General features: G+C 40.2%; 1 protein-coding gene across 8 annotated transcripts in view; it reads right to left on the bottom strand.

The window, feature by feature from the left end:
- Positions 1-1,265: 1,265 nt before the first annotated feature.
- Uts2b (urotensin 2B) overlaps positions 1,266-16,274 on the bottom strand; it is a 36,390-nt gene continuing 21,381 nt past the window's right edge. For 3 of the 8 annotated variants that reach the window (XM_087576723.1, XM_087576724.1, XM_087576722.1), the window contains 4 exons: positions 11,822-11,920; positions 10,304-10,341; positions 7,879-7,972; positions 1,270-1,705 (listed from right to left, as the gene is read on the bottom strand). In XM_087576723.1, coding sequence (XP_087432849.1) covers positions 1,680-1,705; positions 7,879-7,972; positions 10,304-10,341; positions 11,822-11,920 — 257 coding nt within the window. In that variant the 3' untranslated portion in view covers positions 1,270-1,679. 8 annotated transcript variants of the gene reach the window in all.

Here is a 16,274-nt window from a genome sequence, read left to right as displayed (position 1 = left end):
CACTTGGTTAATAAACATTGAACATTGGTCTCTGGAATGGAGCCAAGCTCATTCCAGGGCAAATGTGGGGAGAATCAGTGCATTGTGATGAAACGGACCTAGTTTGGGCACCATAGCTTGTCTTTGGTGATGGATGAAGGAAAGCCACATCCTTTGTGTTTCCAGAGTGGAAAACACTGTCTCAACGATCTGTAGCTTGTGCAGACCTTGCTCTGCTTAGCATCCATCAGAGATGTTTGTTTGCTTAGAATTAAGTCCAGCACGTTATCTTTGCCTAGTGGTCTATAACCCATCTGCCTAATTAGTGCACTTTTTCAGTTTTGCTCATTGAGCCCAAGCATACTGATTCCTTTTTTTTTTTTTTTTTTTTTTTTTTTTGCAAGAATGCCAGGTTCTTCCTACCTTGGCTTTTGAATATGCTGTTTTGAAATATTTTGAAATTTTTGAATGTCCCCTTTCCTCCAGAACCTTGAGGGATTACTCCTTTTCTTCGAGCACCGTGCATGACCCTCACAGAATTCAGCCCCCCAAAATGTCACAGTTTGGAAGGACCGCAGACAGATTGGCATACATTAAGCTGAGTTCCTCTATCCTACCTGTACTCATGGTAATGTTCTTTGTCATGATCTGCTCGGGTTTCTAGGCTACAAGTGGTCTTTACTACTCCTGTGCTTTCATTCTTATCAGAGGGCTTTGTATGCTACCATCCTGTCCTTTACGATTAAACACCACACAAGCAGAGAGATAAAAAGTACACTTCTTAATATTATATAGAAAAAGAATGTAATGTGGACTACATAACAGTGCCATCATCAGCATTTAAAGTTTCTTTGAGAATGCTTCTGTGCCAGAATCGACGTCGGGCAAAATTAAGTTTAAACTCTGAGGCTTATGCAGCTATAAGAAAACAAAACAAGACAAACAATACAGCAACGGGAAACTAAAACGTACAAGGGAAAGTCAATGCTTCTCTGAGGAGTTTTGTTTCTGAGCACTCCGAGTCTCGTCTGTTTGAGGCGTGTGTCAAAGATTTCTGAAGGAGGCAAATGTGAGAAATATGAACCCCCATAACAAGTCATTTTATTAATATTCTCTTCACATACTATGTCTTGGAAATCTAGTATCGCTTTCTTCCATATCTAGACAAGCTATGCCTCTCTGTTCCTCAGTCATGTACCCATTCTTAGTGTTGTCCACGGCAACTGTCCTAATTAATACAAAAAAGTGCAATCGTAAACATGAGAAAGAAGCATAACGCACATTTTCCTCGTGAGTTGAGACCATGTGATTTATTTTAACTCTCTAAGATTATTTTTCAAAATATTTTTATTGACAGTCAACAACGAAACATTGAGAGAGGATGGCAGACTTCAGGCGAGCATACAACAGATCAAACCACCCAGTTTCGGCACCAAAGCCATTTTGATACGCAGTTCTCAGTTCCATTCCAGAGTTCAGCCAGTGTCACTGTTCACCATACAAGCATACAGCAAGCCATAAGCAGGCGGGCGCAGGCTCACAGCATGAGAAAGTGATGTGCAGAACAAAGGCCAGTTTCTTAACACTTGAAGCAAACGTAAACTTCAATATGTATATATGTATACATATATTGTGCATAATATACGTGTATACACATGTAATTCTTTGGTGTCCCTTTCTTCGGTATATTCAGAAAAGTCTCAGACACAGTATTTCCAAAAGCAAGCTAAAGAAGAAAACAAGGCAAATTGTTAGAATTATGTTAAATCTTGCATTTCAATAAAACATTCTATGTTCTTGAATAAGAAATAGAAACCATTTCTTTAAAATAAAAAAAAAACTATGTCCTGTATTGAGCTGCTAGCTTCATGTGTACTTAAAATTAGATAAGTAAATAATTCAAATTCTTCATCATGCTATCTAGCCACATGTAAGATTCCCAAAGCACCCGAGGACAGAGACTATGGGCAGTGTGAATTAGAGAGCAGCCCCATTATACAAGTTCATTGGACACCACTCCTGTGCATTATAATGTATTTAATACAGTCTGAGGACCACAGGGGCTGACCGAGGAGACTCACACTTGCATTTTACATTTTGTGGAACTGAAATGCTAAAGAGGCGGTTATGTATATAAAAGAGAGGAGCTAATGATCTTCTATTTATGCTGGGAATAAAAGGGAAGCTTAACGATCACCTTGCAAACTACCCAATGATATTAGGTAAATCAGTCTTCATTGTATTGAACCTTAATATTCTGATCACATTACGCTCCTTCAGAAAAATACAAGGCAAATGTGGCAGCATTACAGTCTTCAGATGCCTCGGTGAGTCACGGTAAACCTTCAGTAAGGGGAGCTGTAACCCTCCTTCTGAAGTATCGTGTTCAACTCCTGTGAAGGCTGCGGTCTATTTTCAGATCTGAGCTGAGAACATGTCCCTTAAGTCCAGTGTTCCTTTAATAGTTTGTTATGGAAACTCCGTCTCATCATCATGCAGTTTGTTCCTTCAGATATCTTTGGATATCGCTGTCTGGCACAAAAATAAAAGCTGACACGGAGGCAAGATTTCCATCGCATGAGCAGTTAAGTGTGCAGTAGAATATAGCTTGAAGATATATTTTGGGCCTGGTTGAAAGGGACTAACCATGTGTGGGACTGCAAAATAGAGTTGGTTCCTCCCAAGCATACAAATCATCTTTTAGTTTCAGGAAGCCAGCTCGACTGCTGCTGCCCTGGATGTCTGCCTAACTCACACTCGTGTTCAATACCGCGCACTTCGGTTTAGAGCAGCTATCTACACACTGTGTTACATTTATAAGGAAGATTATGTCAGTAAAGAGACTTACTGCTGTCAGCTGGATGGAGGTGCATTTCGCCTTCGTATGTGCTTGTTTATGATGATTACTTTTTAGGTGTCAATAATCCTGACGTCATGAGGAATATGCATTGTTTCATGAGCCAACCTTGCTGACTACCTCATGTAGCCATTGTTAAAGAACCTTTTAGCTGCTACCACATAGGAGCATGCTTTCATATCTTAAAAAAAAACAAAAACAAAAAAACAAAAAAAAAACAAAAAAACCTTTCCTTGATGATTAAACCATTCTAGTTAATGACATGTGCTTCATCAGAAAAGTGTTCAATGAAAGAACTGTCTTACAGGCAGAACTCAACATATGGCTGACTTGCCTAATGGGCAAACTTGCACCCCAGTGAGAGACATTGTATCAAAAATAGGGTTGACAGTGTCTGAGGAAATGACAACTGAAATTGTCCTCTGGCCTTTTATCTACATACACTCATACACAGATACACATACAAACGAATACACATAAGACATGCCTGCTATCTGTGGTTCCAATTGTTTAATCATAACCCTTTTCATAAAATGCTGACCCACTTATGAATAATGTTTTGTGACTGGGTTTACTCAGCAGGCCTTGGCTCTCTCCTTACTGATGCTTTCATAGCTCAGATGCTGTGAAGTTGCTTGAAATGTCTTTGTCCTTGGCTTCCTTGAACTCGTTTCATGATGTTTCCTTCCTTGGTATCTGCTTCTTCTCAACCCTCGTTACTAACCCTTCTCCATACTCACAGCATTGCTCTTTAACTGGTCTATAACTCAACCCTTGAATAGTTTCCTGATATATATATACAGAATCACTCTATGGATGGTCTCATCAAAATGCCGCATGTGAATTTGTTGGTAAATTTCAAATTTATAAGTTCCATTTGAGCTGCTTTTCTGAAATTTATTTATTCACTGAAATCGCTATCAGCACGCATTTGCTAGCCATATAATAATAATAAGGCCAAAATATCGGTGGCAGAGACTCTCCGTCTGTCACTCATGTTCCTTGATGTTCTCAACTGCACACAACCTCATTCCGTCAGAATCAGGGCCACTCGATAATAGGTTCTAAATGAGAACACCTGCCGCCCTCCTTTGCCTTTTCCTATCCTATTATGAGGTCACTGGGTCACGCATAACACATTGATGAAGCTAACGCTCTGGAGGCTAAACATGACAAACTGGGATGCTTTGTCTGAGCCTTTTAAATGAGCGTTTTGTGTTAGAGCAAGTTTCGATTTTTCAAGAAAGTTGGAAATCACTACAGAGAAATCATGTGGGTCCCTTACCGAATCCCATCCTAGTCAGAAGAGGTATCATCAAAGAAACAAAAATAACAAACAATCATTTTGGATGCAAAAAAGGGGGAGGAATTCTTATTCATGGCTGAGAGTATAAGTCAGTCTGCTTCCTAAGAAAACCATTACGGTGCTTCCTCAAAAATTAAAGTTAAGGGCTGCAGAAGGTTTAGCAATTAAGAGCGGTGTTCTTAAAAAATACCTGAGCCTGTAAAGCTTACAATCCCTTATAAATTGAGATCTTATGGATTTGGTACCCCCTTTTGAACTGTGGGTACCTGCAGTTCCCTGAACATTCACAGAGAGACTCAAGCATGTACACAGGGTAATTTAAAAATGCAGATAGATATATCCTATGATACAGCTATATCGTTTCTAAGTACACATTCAAAACATCAAACTCAGCATACTCTAGAGAGGCTTATAAACCTTTGTGTATCACTGCAATGCTCACGAGATACCAATTATGGAGTCAGCTGAGGTTTTCACTTCATAAATCAAATTAAGTACTTGCTCAATCTCTCTCTCTCTCTCTCTCTCTCTCTCTCTCTAACACACACACACACACACACACACACACACACACAAGGCAATGGAAGGAGAGGAAGAAAGTGAATACACAATTGTATTTAGCCATAAATGTGAAAATTCCATCATTTCCACATAAATGGATGAAACTGGAGAGCATCGTTTTAAGTGAAATAAATAGGTTCTAAGATTGTATTAAGTAACAGATGTAATAAAGAGCCCATGGAAGAAATCAAACCCAGAATATGGACTTTAAGAAATATTTCAGCTGTTTTCAAGGAAGTTAATATTAGTTGTAGATGATAATAAGAAATCATTAAAATATTTTAAGGAATTATTTGAACATAAAAATAATTGATAAGGTTCCTTGATTTTTCTTTCTTCCTCCCTTCCTTTCTTTCTTTTCATTTTCTCTTCCATCAAAAAAAGAAAGCTTGACCCTTGAGATGAAAACTATTCTTTGTAGCTTAAGACAAAATAAGCCTTTTACCTGAAGCTTTAAGAGTTTGACAACACCTGGGAAAGATTCGAAATTCACAAGAAACTATTTTCCTAAGTAAGGAATATGAAAAGCAAAAAGATGGGACAGGAGTAACAATGCTGTAACAGAGAAATCTAGGAAACAGCCAAGTCCAAAAAGAATCCACTCTCTACCCTCGGAGTAACAAGTGCTTTTATTAGGTGGCCAGACATTTTCCAGGACTACTAGGAATATCATTCCAGATGTCACTATCTCCTGTTTGTCTTCATTAAGGGGACAGGTGGTGGCACTTATCATTTCCCTGTTCCTCTAGCAATTATGAAGGTTAGTATCAGGTGAGTAACTTGGCTTTTTTATTTCAAGATTTAAAATAATACAAAGAGTTACTACATTGCTCCTGATCAGACATTCCTAGGAAATCCAGTTGTGTATACTTTGGATTACTGGAGTTAGGGCCCTGTGATCCTTTCAGGAATGGGATGAATGCTATCTCTATTTTAAAGAAAGACAAGGATCTGCTGGTGTGCTAACCAGGTAACCCGGGGACTTCCTGGTATTTACCATCTTGATGTGTCAGTGTGTTGGTGAGAGCCTATAACTAACCCTGCCAGTAGAAGTGGTAGGTGTAACCTTGGAACTGAGGTGGTTCATAACCCAAACACTCTTCCGAGTTCCTACTCTGCCATGACCACCCTGGAAGCAGGTAAAATATTTATAGTTGATATAGTGGCAACATATGAAAATACGAAACTATATGCATTGAACATAGTGACACCAAGTATCTGAGACTTAGATTACCACCATATACATAGCACAGTCTAAATTGCCTTTAGGAAGAGTCCAGCCAATTTCCACTCCTACGTTTTCAATATTTTCCTCTTCCATGCTTTCTCTTCCTTAACTTTCATTGGCTTGTTAAATGTAAAGTAGCCTCATTTCCTACTTTCTCAGATAGGCTTCTGTAGGGTCATTTGAATACCCAGCATTTTTATTTACACCTCGGATGTAATTCCACCAAAAGCTTTCTTGATATACTGCTCAATACGTATGCATCGTTTAATCCCTTTGTAATTTGCTTCTCCCAAACGTGTGGTAGGAATCACCACGGAGGAGCCTCAGTCTGTTCTCTGCTTCCCTTCTGTTCCTATTTTGGGGGACATATAACACGTGACACCAAGAATGGTTCTGTTGCATTCGCATCATAAGTAATCACTGATTTTCTCAGAGTCGTTCGTTATTTTCTGTGATGTGAACTAGAAAGGAGTATTGTAACAATCTTTTAAAAAGCTAAGGTTTCCTTCCTTTCTATCCTTTCTCTACCCCATACTACTTTTCATTTTACCTTCATTACTAGTTGTGTTATTTGGGACATGTAATCTCGTTTCTATAAGATATAGTTTTTTCCTATGTAAAATAGGCATAGCAATACTAAAGAATAAAATAATAATTATGGGACAATTACTGAAATGTAAAGTTCATACAATAGTTATCATATGTTGTGTAGCATTGTGAATTAGATTAATTTAGTTTTTAAAAAACAAAAATTATCTTTAATATATTAAATATAATTATACATATGGACAAAAATCCAATTCATAAGAAATTTTTTGTCTGTGGTCACAGAGAGGAATTATCGAAGTTAATATTTGAAATCAAGCCATCTAGAGCTTTAATGTTTGACTGTCAAATAATAAAATGTCAGGATATAAAATGGTGGCTAGTATGGGTTAAGTTGTTAATACTCTCTTAACTGCTTTCTCTTTAGAAGTATTGTAACAATATGCTTGTATTGACATTAAAGACAAATGAGGGTGGTGATAAAAGTCAAATATAATTTAATAGATTCACATCATTAGTGAACTAAAGAAATACATAGAATATTACTTTTCTCAAAAATAAGAAACAAGTCAGAAACTTAGAACAGGATCCCTTGGGGGAGGAATTAGAGGAAGGATTGAAAGAGCTGAAGGGGCTTGCAACCCCATATGAACAACAATGCCAACCAACCATAGCTTCCAGGGACTAAGCCACTACCTAAAGACTATACATGGACTGACCCAGGGCTCCAACTGCATATGCAGCAGAGAATAGACTTGTTGGGGCACCAGTGGAAGGGGAAACCTTTGGTCCTGCCAAGGTTGGACCCCAAGAGCAGGGGAATATGGTGGGAGGGGGGTGGACAGTAAAAGAGGCGGTTGGGATAATACCCATTTGTGGGGAGGTGAGAGAGGGGAGATTATAGACAGGAAACCAGGAAAGGGAATAACATCTGAAATGTAAGTAAAGAAATATATCTAGTAAAAAAAGAAAGAAACAAGACAGAAAACAAGAAAGTATTATAAAACTATGGAAATCTAGCCATTCAAAGATTAATTTTCCTGAGTATATTTGTGTAAAGTAAAATATTAACTTGTTTTAAAACTTGGTTATTTCTACTTCCGTCCTTCTGGTTTCAATCTTTAAGTCAAAATGTGGAGAGTAGATGGGTAGATGGAAGTTTTAATCACTGAGGACGCCTTTCCTTTCAAACTGGAAAGTGTGAGGTAGTTAACCACTGTTGACATCATTAGTGGCTCAAGTACATTGGTACAGCAACACTTCTCAAAAATTAAAAACCGTAATTTTTTATTTTACCTTAACCTAAGGACTAAAAAAATACAATATCATCCCTTTATTCATAGAGAAATTTACCAAAAGAGTCCTTTAAAAATAAGTTTTACAACTAAAATTAAAACTTACCTCGTTTATTAGGGTGGGAAGAGGATAGCTTGTCTAAAGCATTGGACGGCTCAGCACTCTTTGCCGCCATAAACCATTCTCTCAGCTTCTTTAGCTATAAGGAATTAAAGAACAGAAAGACAGTGAACAAAGAAAGGAGGGAAGGAAGGAAGGAAGGAAGGAAGGAAGGAAGGAAAGTCTAGAAGAGTTAAAAGAAAAAATAAACACAAAAAGCACCAATAATTATATAAATATTAATAGGTGTGGCGTTGGAGAAGGGGTGCCCCTTGGGGGTAGACTTTGAGATCTCAAAGCCCATGCCCGGCCTAGTCTTACTCTCTGTCTGCCTCCTGTTTATGAATTAGACCTGAGCTCTCAGCTACCATCCCAGTGCCACGCCTGCCTGCCTGCCTGCCTGCCTGCCTGCCTGCCTGCCTGCCTGCCTGCCTGCCTCCCTCCCTGCCTGCCTGCCTGCCTGCCTCCCTCCCTGCCTGCCTCCCTCCCTGCCTGCCTGCCTGCCTGCCTGCCTGCCTGCCTGCCTCCCTCCCTGCCTCCCTCCCTGCCTGCCTGCCTGCCTGCCTCCCTCCCTGCTTCCCTCCCTGCCTGCCTGCCTGCCTCCCTCCCTCCCTGCCCGCCCGCCTGCCTGCCTGCCTGCCTCCCTCCCTGCCTCCCTCCCTGCCTGCCTGCCTCCCCCTCCCTGCCTGCCTGCCTCCCTCCCTGCCTGCCTGCCTCCCTCCCTGCCCGCCCGCCTGCCTGCCTGCCTGCTAACATACTCCCTGACGTAATGTTCATGGACCCTCCTAACCAAGCCCCCAATTAACCAATCACCCTCTCAACTAAACCCCATACTAAATGCTTCCTTCTATAAGTTGCTTTAGTCATGGTATCTCTTCATAGCAATAGATATGTGTGTAATGTGTGTAATTCAGACACACATCATTTACAAACCGAGTCCTCTTGGGTATAGCCTAGGCTACTCGGCTTAACATTATGCCTCCCCCCCCCCCATACGATCAGTCTCTTCAAATAAACGCCAGAGAACTATGCGATTACTTGGACTTCCAGGAGTCCTTTTATTTTCTAGAAGACAAAAAGTATCTCAGGTTCTATATATTTTGCTCATTATTCCACACGACCTTAAGATTTCACAAGCTCCCCAAATATCTAACCCCGACAAGCCACCTCTATCAAGGTAGGGTTGGCCTGCCTATTGCATAACCCCATGTTCCTGCTCCTCAAAAGAGAATGATGGGCCTAATTCTGTTGCCAAGTGGCCAACCTGCTTGGTTAATAATGGTGGAACAGCACCGTGTTGTATTTGAAAGAGTTTAGACATCGTATAACCCAGACGTTAAAGTGCTTTTATGAGATATTAGGATGTTTAGGAGTAGAGAACACGAGGCTGGCTGATGGAGAAGATGGGGGCTCCCTGTCAAAATGGCGGATCTTCACTCTCTACAAGCCAGCTGCTTGAAGCCAACTGGCTGCATTCTTATGAGTTTCCTTTTCTGAAACCACTTAACTGTCAGATGATGTCACTAGTATCACATTTGCTATGGAGTGTGTGTGTGTGTGTGTGTGTGTGTGTGTGTGTGTGTGTGTGTGTGTGTTGTGGTAAAAATGAGAAAGGATTCTGTGCTATCAGTTCCCGAGAGGCGGATCTGCTTGTTCTGGCTGCTACTCATCCACTCAGTCTGCAAGCTGCCCACTCCCGGCTGTCTCCCTTTTAGCTGCCCTCTCCGTGTGGTCCCCTAGGCGGTAGTTACCACACCAGACACACAGACAGACACACACAGACACACACACACAGACACAGACACACACACACACACACACACACACACACACACACACACACACATCTCGTTCTGGGGATCCTGTATGTTTTCACTCTGCACAGGCAACAGAACCACATCCTCATGCTCCAACTGCCTCTCAGCCATTTCTTTCACACACGCTGTCCTCTTTAGCCTGGTAAATATCAAAGTTCCAGAAACTTGTAATTTAGCCATTAGCTTTACATGTTAAATTCTCAATCCACAATTCATCCACACAATAAATTCACTGCCAATTGATAAAGATATAAACCTCCCACCTAGACGAGATAAAATCGATCCAGTTCACCTAAATCTGAACCATCTTCCTCAGTAGACTCCCTCTTGATCCCCTCTCTCCTGCCTTACACAAACTCTGTCCCTATCCCACTCTCTACTGTCCAATCATGTATCACCTTGACCTCTGTGTGTGTGTGTGTGTGTGTGTGTGTGTGTGTGTGTGTGTGTGTGTGTGCCAGTTAGTTTGTTTTCTGTTATTGGAGAAGCATTTTATTCTTTCTCCAGCAGAATCTGAAGTTTTACACTGTAATATTAATACTCATTGAAAATAATGTGTTAAAGATTTATCCAATAATAGTTCACTAGAGTATTGAACTATTTTGCACTCTTACCTGTCTAAGTTCTTCCACTTTGCTGGGCAAATCTACACCTGTAAGAGATATTGGTAAGTGAAAAACACACCAAGGGCAGTGTTTAATTGACTTCAGAATATGCATTTATTCTCTCATATCTTTCTCATATGATTTGAGGCTGCCCTCCATTTACTAATGCTGAACACTGAATGTATTTCTACTGCTCAAAATACTGATAACCTATATCATGAGAAAGTACCTATGTCCATCAACAAGCAGAAAGTTCTTTTTAAAGTACACTATAGCTCTATCATCATGTATGTTTAAAAATAAATCATAATATTTTATTGACGTAGGGACATTATCATGAAACAATGTAAAATAAAGGACAAAACAAAAATTCTTCATAAAATCTAAAGCAAGAAAGAAAAATTTAAAAAAAAATTAATGGTCAATCTCCAAGTTTTTTCTTCTTGGGTATGGATTTTTCTCCAATTTATAATTTTACTTATTTCTCAAATAATAGTCTTTTAATTATGTAATGTTTGTATAATCAGCTTTTTAAATGAATTAATACTTTCTGAGGGTTTTGTGTCTGTTCGTTGTTTGTTTTAAAGCTCTGACAAAAGCTCAAGCCATGTACTTGGGTATGCTAAGCACAAGATCTAAGATATATCCCCACTCTGTATATATTTTTAAACCAATATTTTATCCAACCAATATAAACACTTTTTAAAACAATGTGTCAGATGATGTCTGAGAAGGCACCACTTTGTCAACCATCATGCTTTCTCATGGGTTGTCCTCTCTATATTTATGACAGGATCTTGACAGTTTATGGGATCATATCTTGTTGCTCAAAGGACTATCGTGTCCCTGTTGATGCAGCCTAGATGATCAACTTGTAATCTCTGTCTCCATTTCAGAACTCAAAGGAACACGGCACAGAACTTCAGTTAATTGGTGAAATTCTTAGTGGAAACCTATGGACAGAACACTCTCAAAATGTTTGATGTAGAAAATAGTACCTGGAGAAGTACTATTCGCACATGGGGAAGAGTAATATGAAGTAGGATAAATGTTCTTTTCCTCAACATTTACCAACCTGTTAGAACTCTCATAGGAAATAAAATGCGCTTTTAATATTGTAAATAGCTCCATGACTTGTATCATGAATGTATAACATTGATCTTTAATTGAAGACTTTTGCATATCATATATGTTCTAGTGAAGTCATGGATCTAGGAGGAAAACTTACAAATTCTCACTTATCAACCCAGCATAATCACTAACCACATTGGAAGTATTTGTCTTTATACCATAGATAAGTCAGTCCTCACTCCTCAACAAGGAAACTTCTAGTTGTAATAGGCAGAGTCCACCACAGAAAACAACCAATGTAGAGTTGTGAAGCCCAATCACCATGGATATTCCTACAACACAAGTCCGAGTCTAAGACACAGGGAAGTGTGTCAGAGGGGCAGAGAATCGGAGTCTGCTGAGAGACCGTGGTCCTGCTGTTTTTAACAGCCATGGAATGCCTTGCTCATGACTCACCAGCGTGGGCAGGCCTCTGGAAACCAGGGTTTCGGATCAGCAGACCCAGCGGTAGTTTCTCCTGAGTCGTGTGTTCTTCAGCTGGAAATAACTCATGTCCTGTAATAAACAAATGCGACATGGACATGTTTAGTGAGTCATTGAATGCTTCTCGGTCATTGGGATTGGCAGTCAACTCTTTTTTTTTTTTTTTATTAACTTGAGTATTTCTTAAATACATTTCGAGTGTTATTCCCTTTCCCGGTTTCCGGGCAAACATCCCCCTCCCCCCTCCCCTTCCTTATGGGTGTTCCCCTCCCAACCCTCCCCCCATTGCCGCCCTCCCCCCCACAGTCTAGTTCACTGGGGGTTCAGTCTTAGCAGGACCCAGGGCTTCCCCTTCCACTGGTGCTCTTACTAGGATATTCATTGCTACCTATGAGGTCAGAGTCCAGGGTCAGTCCATGTATAGTCTTTAGGTAGTGGCTTAGTCCCTGGAAGCTCTGGTTGCTTGGCATTGTTGTACATATGGGGTCTCGAGCCCCTTCAAGCTCTTCCAGTTCTTTCTCTGATTCCTTCAACGGGGGTCCTATTCTCAGTTCAGTGGTTTGCTGCTGGCATTCGCCTCTGTATTTGCTGTATTCTGGCTGTGTCTCTCAGGAGCGATCTACATCCGGCTCCTGTCAGTCTGCACTTCTTTGCTTCATCCATCTTGTCTAATTGGGTGGCTGTATATGTATGGGCCACATGTGGGGCAGGCTCTGAATGGGTGTTCCTTCAGTCTCTGTTTTAATCTTTGCCTCTCCCTTCCCTGCCAAGGGTATTCTTTTTCCTCATTTAAAGAAGGAGTGAAGCATTCACATTTGGATCATCTGTCTTGAGTTTCCTTTGTTCTAGGGATCTAGGGTAATTCAAGCATTTGGGCTAATAGCCACTTATCAATGAGTGCATACCATGTATGTCTTTCTGTGATTGGGTTAGCTCACTCAGGATGATATTTTCCAGTTCCAACCATTTGCCTACGAATTTCATAAACTCGTTGTTTTTGATAGCTGAGTAATATTCCATTGTGTAGATGTACCACATTTTCTGTATCCATTCCTCTGTTGAAGGGCATCTGGGTTCTTTCCAGCTTCTGGCTATTATAAATAAGGCTGCGATGAACATAGTGTATACATTCACCAATGTCGGAGGGAAAGGGAAGGATATGATCCAAAAGAGAAGCCATTCTAAAGCCAAGTGGATGTGTACGAGCATTCTGAGAGATACACCTGAGAGGTGGAGGGATTACAGGGGCCTTTTACTTTCTTTTGTGTAGGTTTAATTGTTCAGTATCTGCAATTGCTTTGGACACAAGAAGTAAAAACTAAAGTAAGACTTAAAAGAGAAACATAGCCTTTCATTTTGTGATTACAGTTGATACGTTGTATTTAAATATGAGACAATCTGTTCTACAGGCTTCACTTTAAAGACCTCAAGGAAGAGTTAGAAAGCTGCCTACTTGTGTGTCTACTTCTTCTCACTGTCCTGGATTTACCCCACAGGCATTTAGGACTTAGCTCTCTACATCCCTCAGCATTATAAATGTTAGACTCTAAACTATAAATTGGGAGAGCAGACTTCATTCAATCTGTGAACTATGACTATTTAAACCCTTTTTGGTTAACAACAATGATGCCATCAGAGTGGTAATTAGTATCATACAATGAACTTAAATGAGGGTCTAAAAATATAAAAAGTTTCTTATATCCTCTCCAGTCTATCTCCCCCCATCCCCATCTCCCAAATGTCATTGTTACTGTGTGGGCAGGAAGTAGATTGGTGAGGGTTCTCTGCAGTAGATTGCTAACTGGGCTGACCTCAATCACTGAAAGTGTAGTTTAGCGTTATAGTTCCAGACACACACACACACACACACACACACACACACACACACACATACACACACACACACACACACACAGAGAGAGAGAGAGAGAGAGAGAGAGAGAGAAATTGATTTTATGTGATGTACTTTTTTAAAAATACTGTAAGAAGTAAATTTAAAAAGAAAAAACCTTCATGAACCTGTTGTCACTTTGAATAAAGTATTTTGGGGGCAATCTGAATCCTGGCCTTGACCATGGCCATGGTCCTGCACATGCAGCTTAAAGCTCTTGGGGGCTGGAGTGACAGTTCAATGGCTGAGTACTTGCTGCTCTTGGAAAAGACCCATGTTCAGTTCTAGAACACACATGAATCTTCTTATGAGCATCTGTAATTCCAACTCTGGGGGATTTGATGCTGACCTCTGAATCACACACACATACACACACACACACACACACACACACACACACACACACACACACACATTCTCTCTTTCTCTCTCTCTCTCTCTCTCTCTCTCTCTCTCTTAAAAAATACACTTTCTGTCTCTTGCTCAGTGGATGAGGCATACTAAGCATCTGAATGTAGATGAGGAAAGAAGGATAAACTGCATGGGCTGGAGAGAATGAATGGTAAACAAAGGCACAGAAAGCACCCATTCATGGCTACTCATGGGGTCAACACTAAAAACAGCTTTTGTCTTGCTCACAGGAACATGTGAAACTTCTAATAAACAGAAACAAGAAATTCTTCCAAAAGGAAGCCTACAAAGGTCCCAGATAGTAATGTAACAAAATAATCCCTCCGTAGCTATCCTGGTTATTTTGTCCATCATTGCTGTTCTGGGAACCTGTTTCCCACTTCTACACTTTTCCCTGAGGTGTGGTTTAATATTTGCCCCATGAATAAAAGCTAGCATTATTGTTCTGGATATTTAATGTACATGGGGAAAAGCTCACCTAACCCTTGAAATATTTACAACAGAAAATAAACTCTACTTAAAAATTAAGCAACTTCTTGAATGTGCAATGATCCTGAGATCAAAGAGAGTCACAGCGCCTTGCCTTTCCACTATGCAGCTAAACATACATGCAGGTCAAGTCACCCTGTGGAATCCTGAGGTTATACGTGTGATTTATAAATCTTATCAATGCTTTAGAGCCATGCGTGTATGTTTATATTTCACATATGCATGAAGCCAGAGTGACAATGACCAGTATTACATATGACTGTTACCAAGTGTACCACAGATCACAACAGTTTTGCTCATATGTTTTTGCTCTGCCAGAACCATCAGAAATCTCCTTACTTCGCAGACAGAGCAATAGGACCCTCTCTGCCATAGAGCCACACAAAGGCAGTGCCTCAGAAGGAGAGAACAAATTTGAGTGCCGTGAATAGAAGACAGAATGTGTAAGTCCCACCTTTGAACTGCCTTTTCTGATGGCACTCACCTGTCAATAGGAAAATCTTCATTAGTAGGTTTTATAATTTCCTTTCTATAGCCAGAACACACCTTTGATTTTGTTTGCTTTTAAATCCACATTAGGGGTAACAAGGTCGAGTAAAGGTGAATTAGATCCAGATGTGAGAAACCTGATCTTTTTTTCTTACCTTCAGGTCACACATTAAACCCCCTCCAACTTTCAGCTGTGTATGATAAAATGTCTAGTTCCTTCCTGACCAGGAGGTAGGTTAGATAAAAGAAAAGAAAACCCCACAGTTTCAAGCAGAAAGAAATACTGTCTTAAGAGCAGTATTTTCAGTCACTCCTTTTAAAACAAGGACAACTACAAAAGTATCACAAGTTAACTCGGTTGCCTAATAAACAAGCACCCCACGTAAGTTGAGAAAAGGATGCTTGTATACAGTGCAGTGACATTTCAAAGTAGAATTTGTTATAATATAGTAAGCACAGAAAGCCACTTTTGCTCATTCTAAAACTGGTATATTTGTAATGACACCACCGTTAAAAATCATTTCCTTAGTGTGCCTACTCTGAATGCAGTGACACAGACAAAAAGTGACACAGAGGCACTGCCTTTGTACGGCTCTATGGCAGAGAAGGATCTATTGTTCTCTCTGCAAAATAAGGCGATTTCTCGTCATTCTGGCAGATCATAAACGTATGGGAGAAACTGTTGTGATCTGTGGCGCACTTCCTAACAATCGCATGTATCACTGGTCATTGTAGCTCTGGCTTCATGCATACGTGAAATATAAATATCTAATTTCAGGGTTGGCACCCATTGCCAACCCACTGAGTTAGCTGCCCACAGTTCTGCAAACACATTGCTATTTTCTACTTTCTCTGAAATGTTCCTTTCATGGGCAGCAAACTTATAATCTCACATGACAGAAGTCTTTTCCTCTCTCCAAGGTACTCTTGGAACATGGCTGACTACTGCTTGTTCCCCATTCAAATCCCTAACCATATAGGACAAATATAAAATAAATACTCATGACTAGAAAAAATATAACTGAAGTTCCTATAGTATTATATTGGACCAATTTGGCACAATTTACCAGAAAAACTTCAAAGAGTAAGCTCACTTCACAACATCAGCTACTTAAGGAGAATTCGGTGATTACTTCCATTACTGCC

Source organism: Rattus norvegicus, chromosome 11, assembly GCF_021556685.1.
Source record: "Rattus norvegicus strain SHRSP/BbbUtx chromosome 11, alternate assembly SHRSP_T2T, whole genome shotgun sequence".
Classification (NCBI taxonomy): Eukaryota; Metazoa; Chordata; class Mammalia; order Rodentia; family Muridae; genus Rattus; species Rattus norvegicus.
Note: the sequence above shows the minus strand (reverse complement) of the source record. Positions and strands in the feature narration are given on the sequence as shown.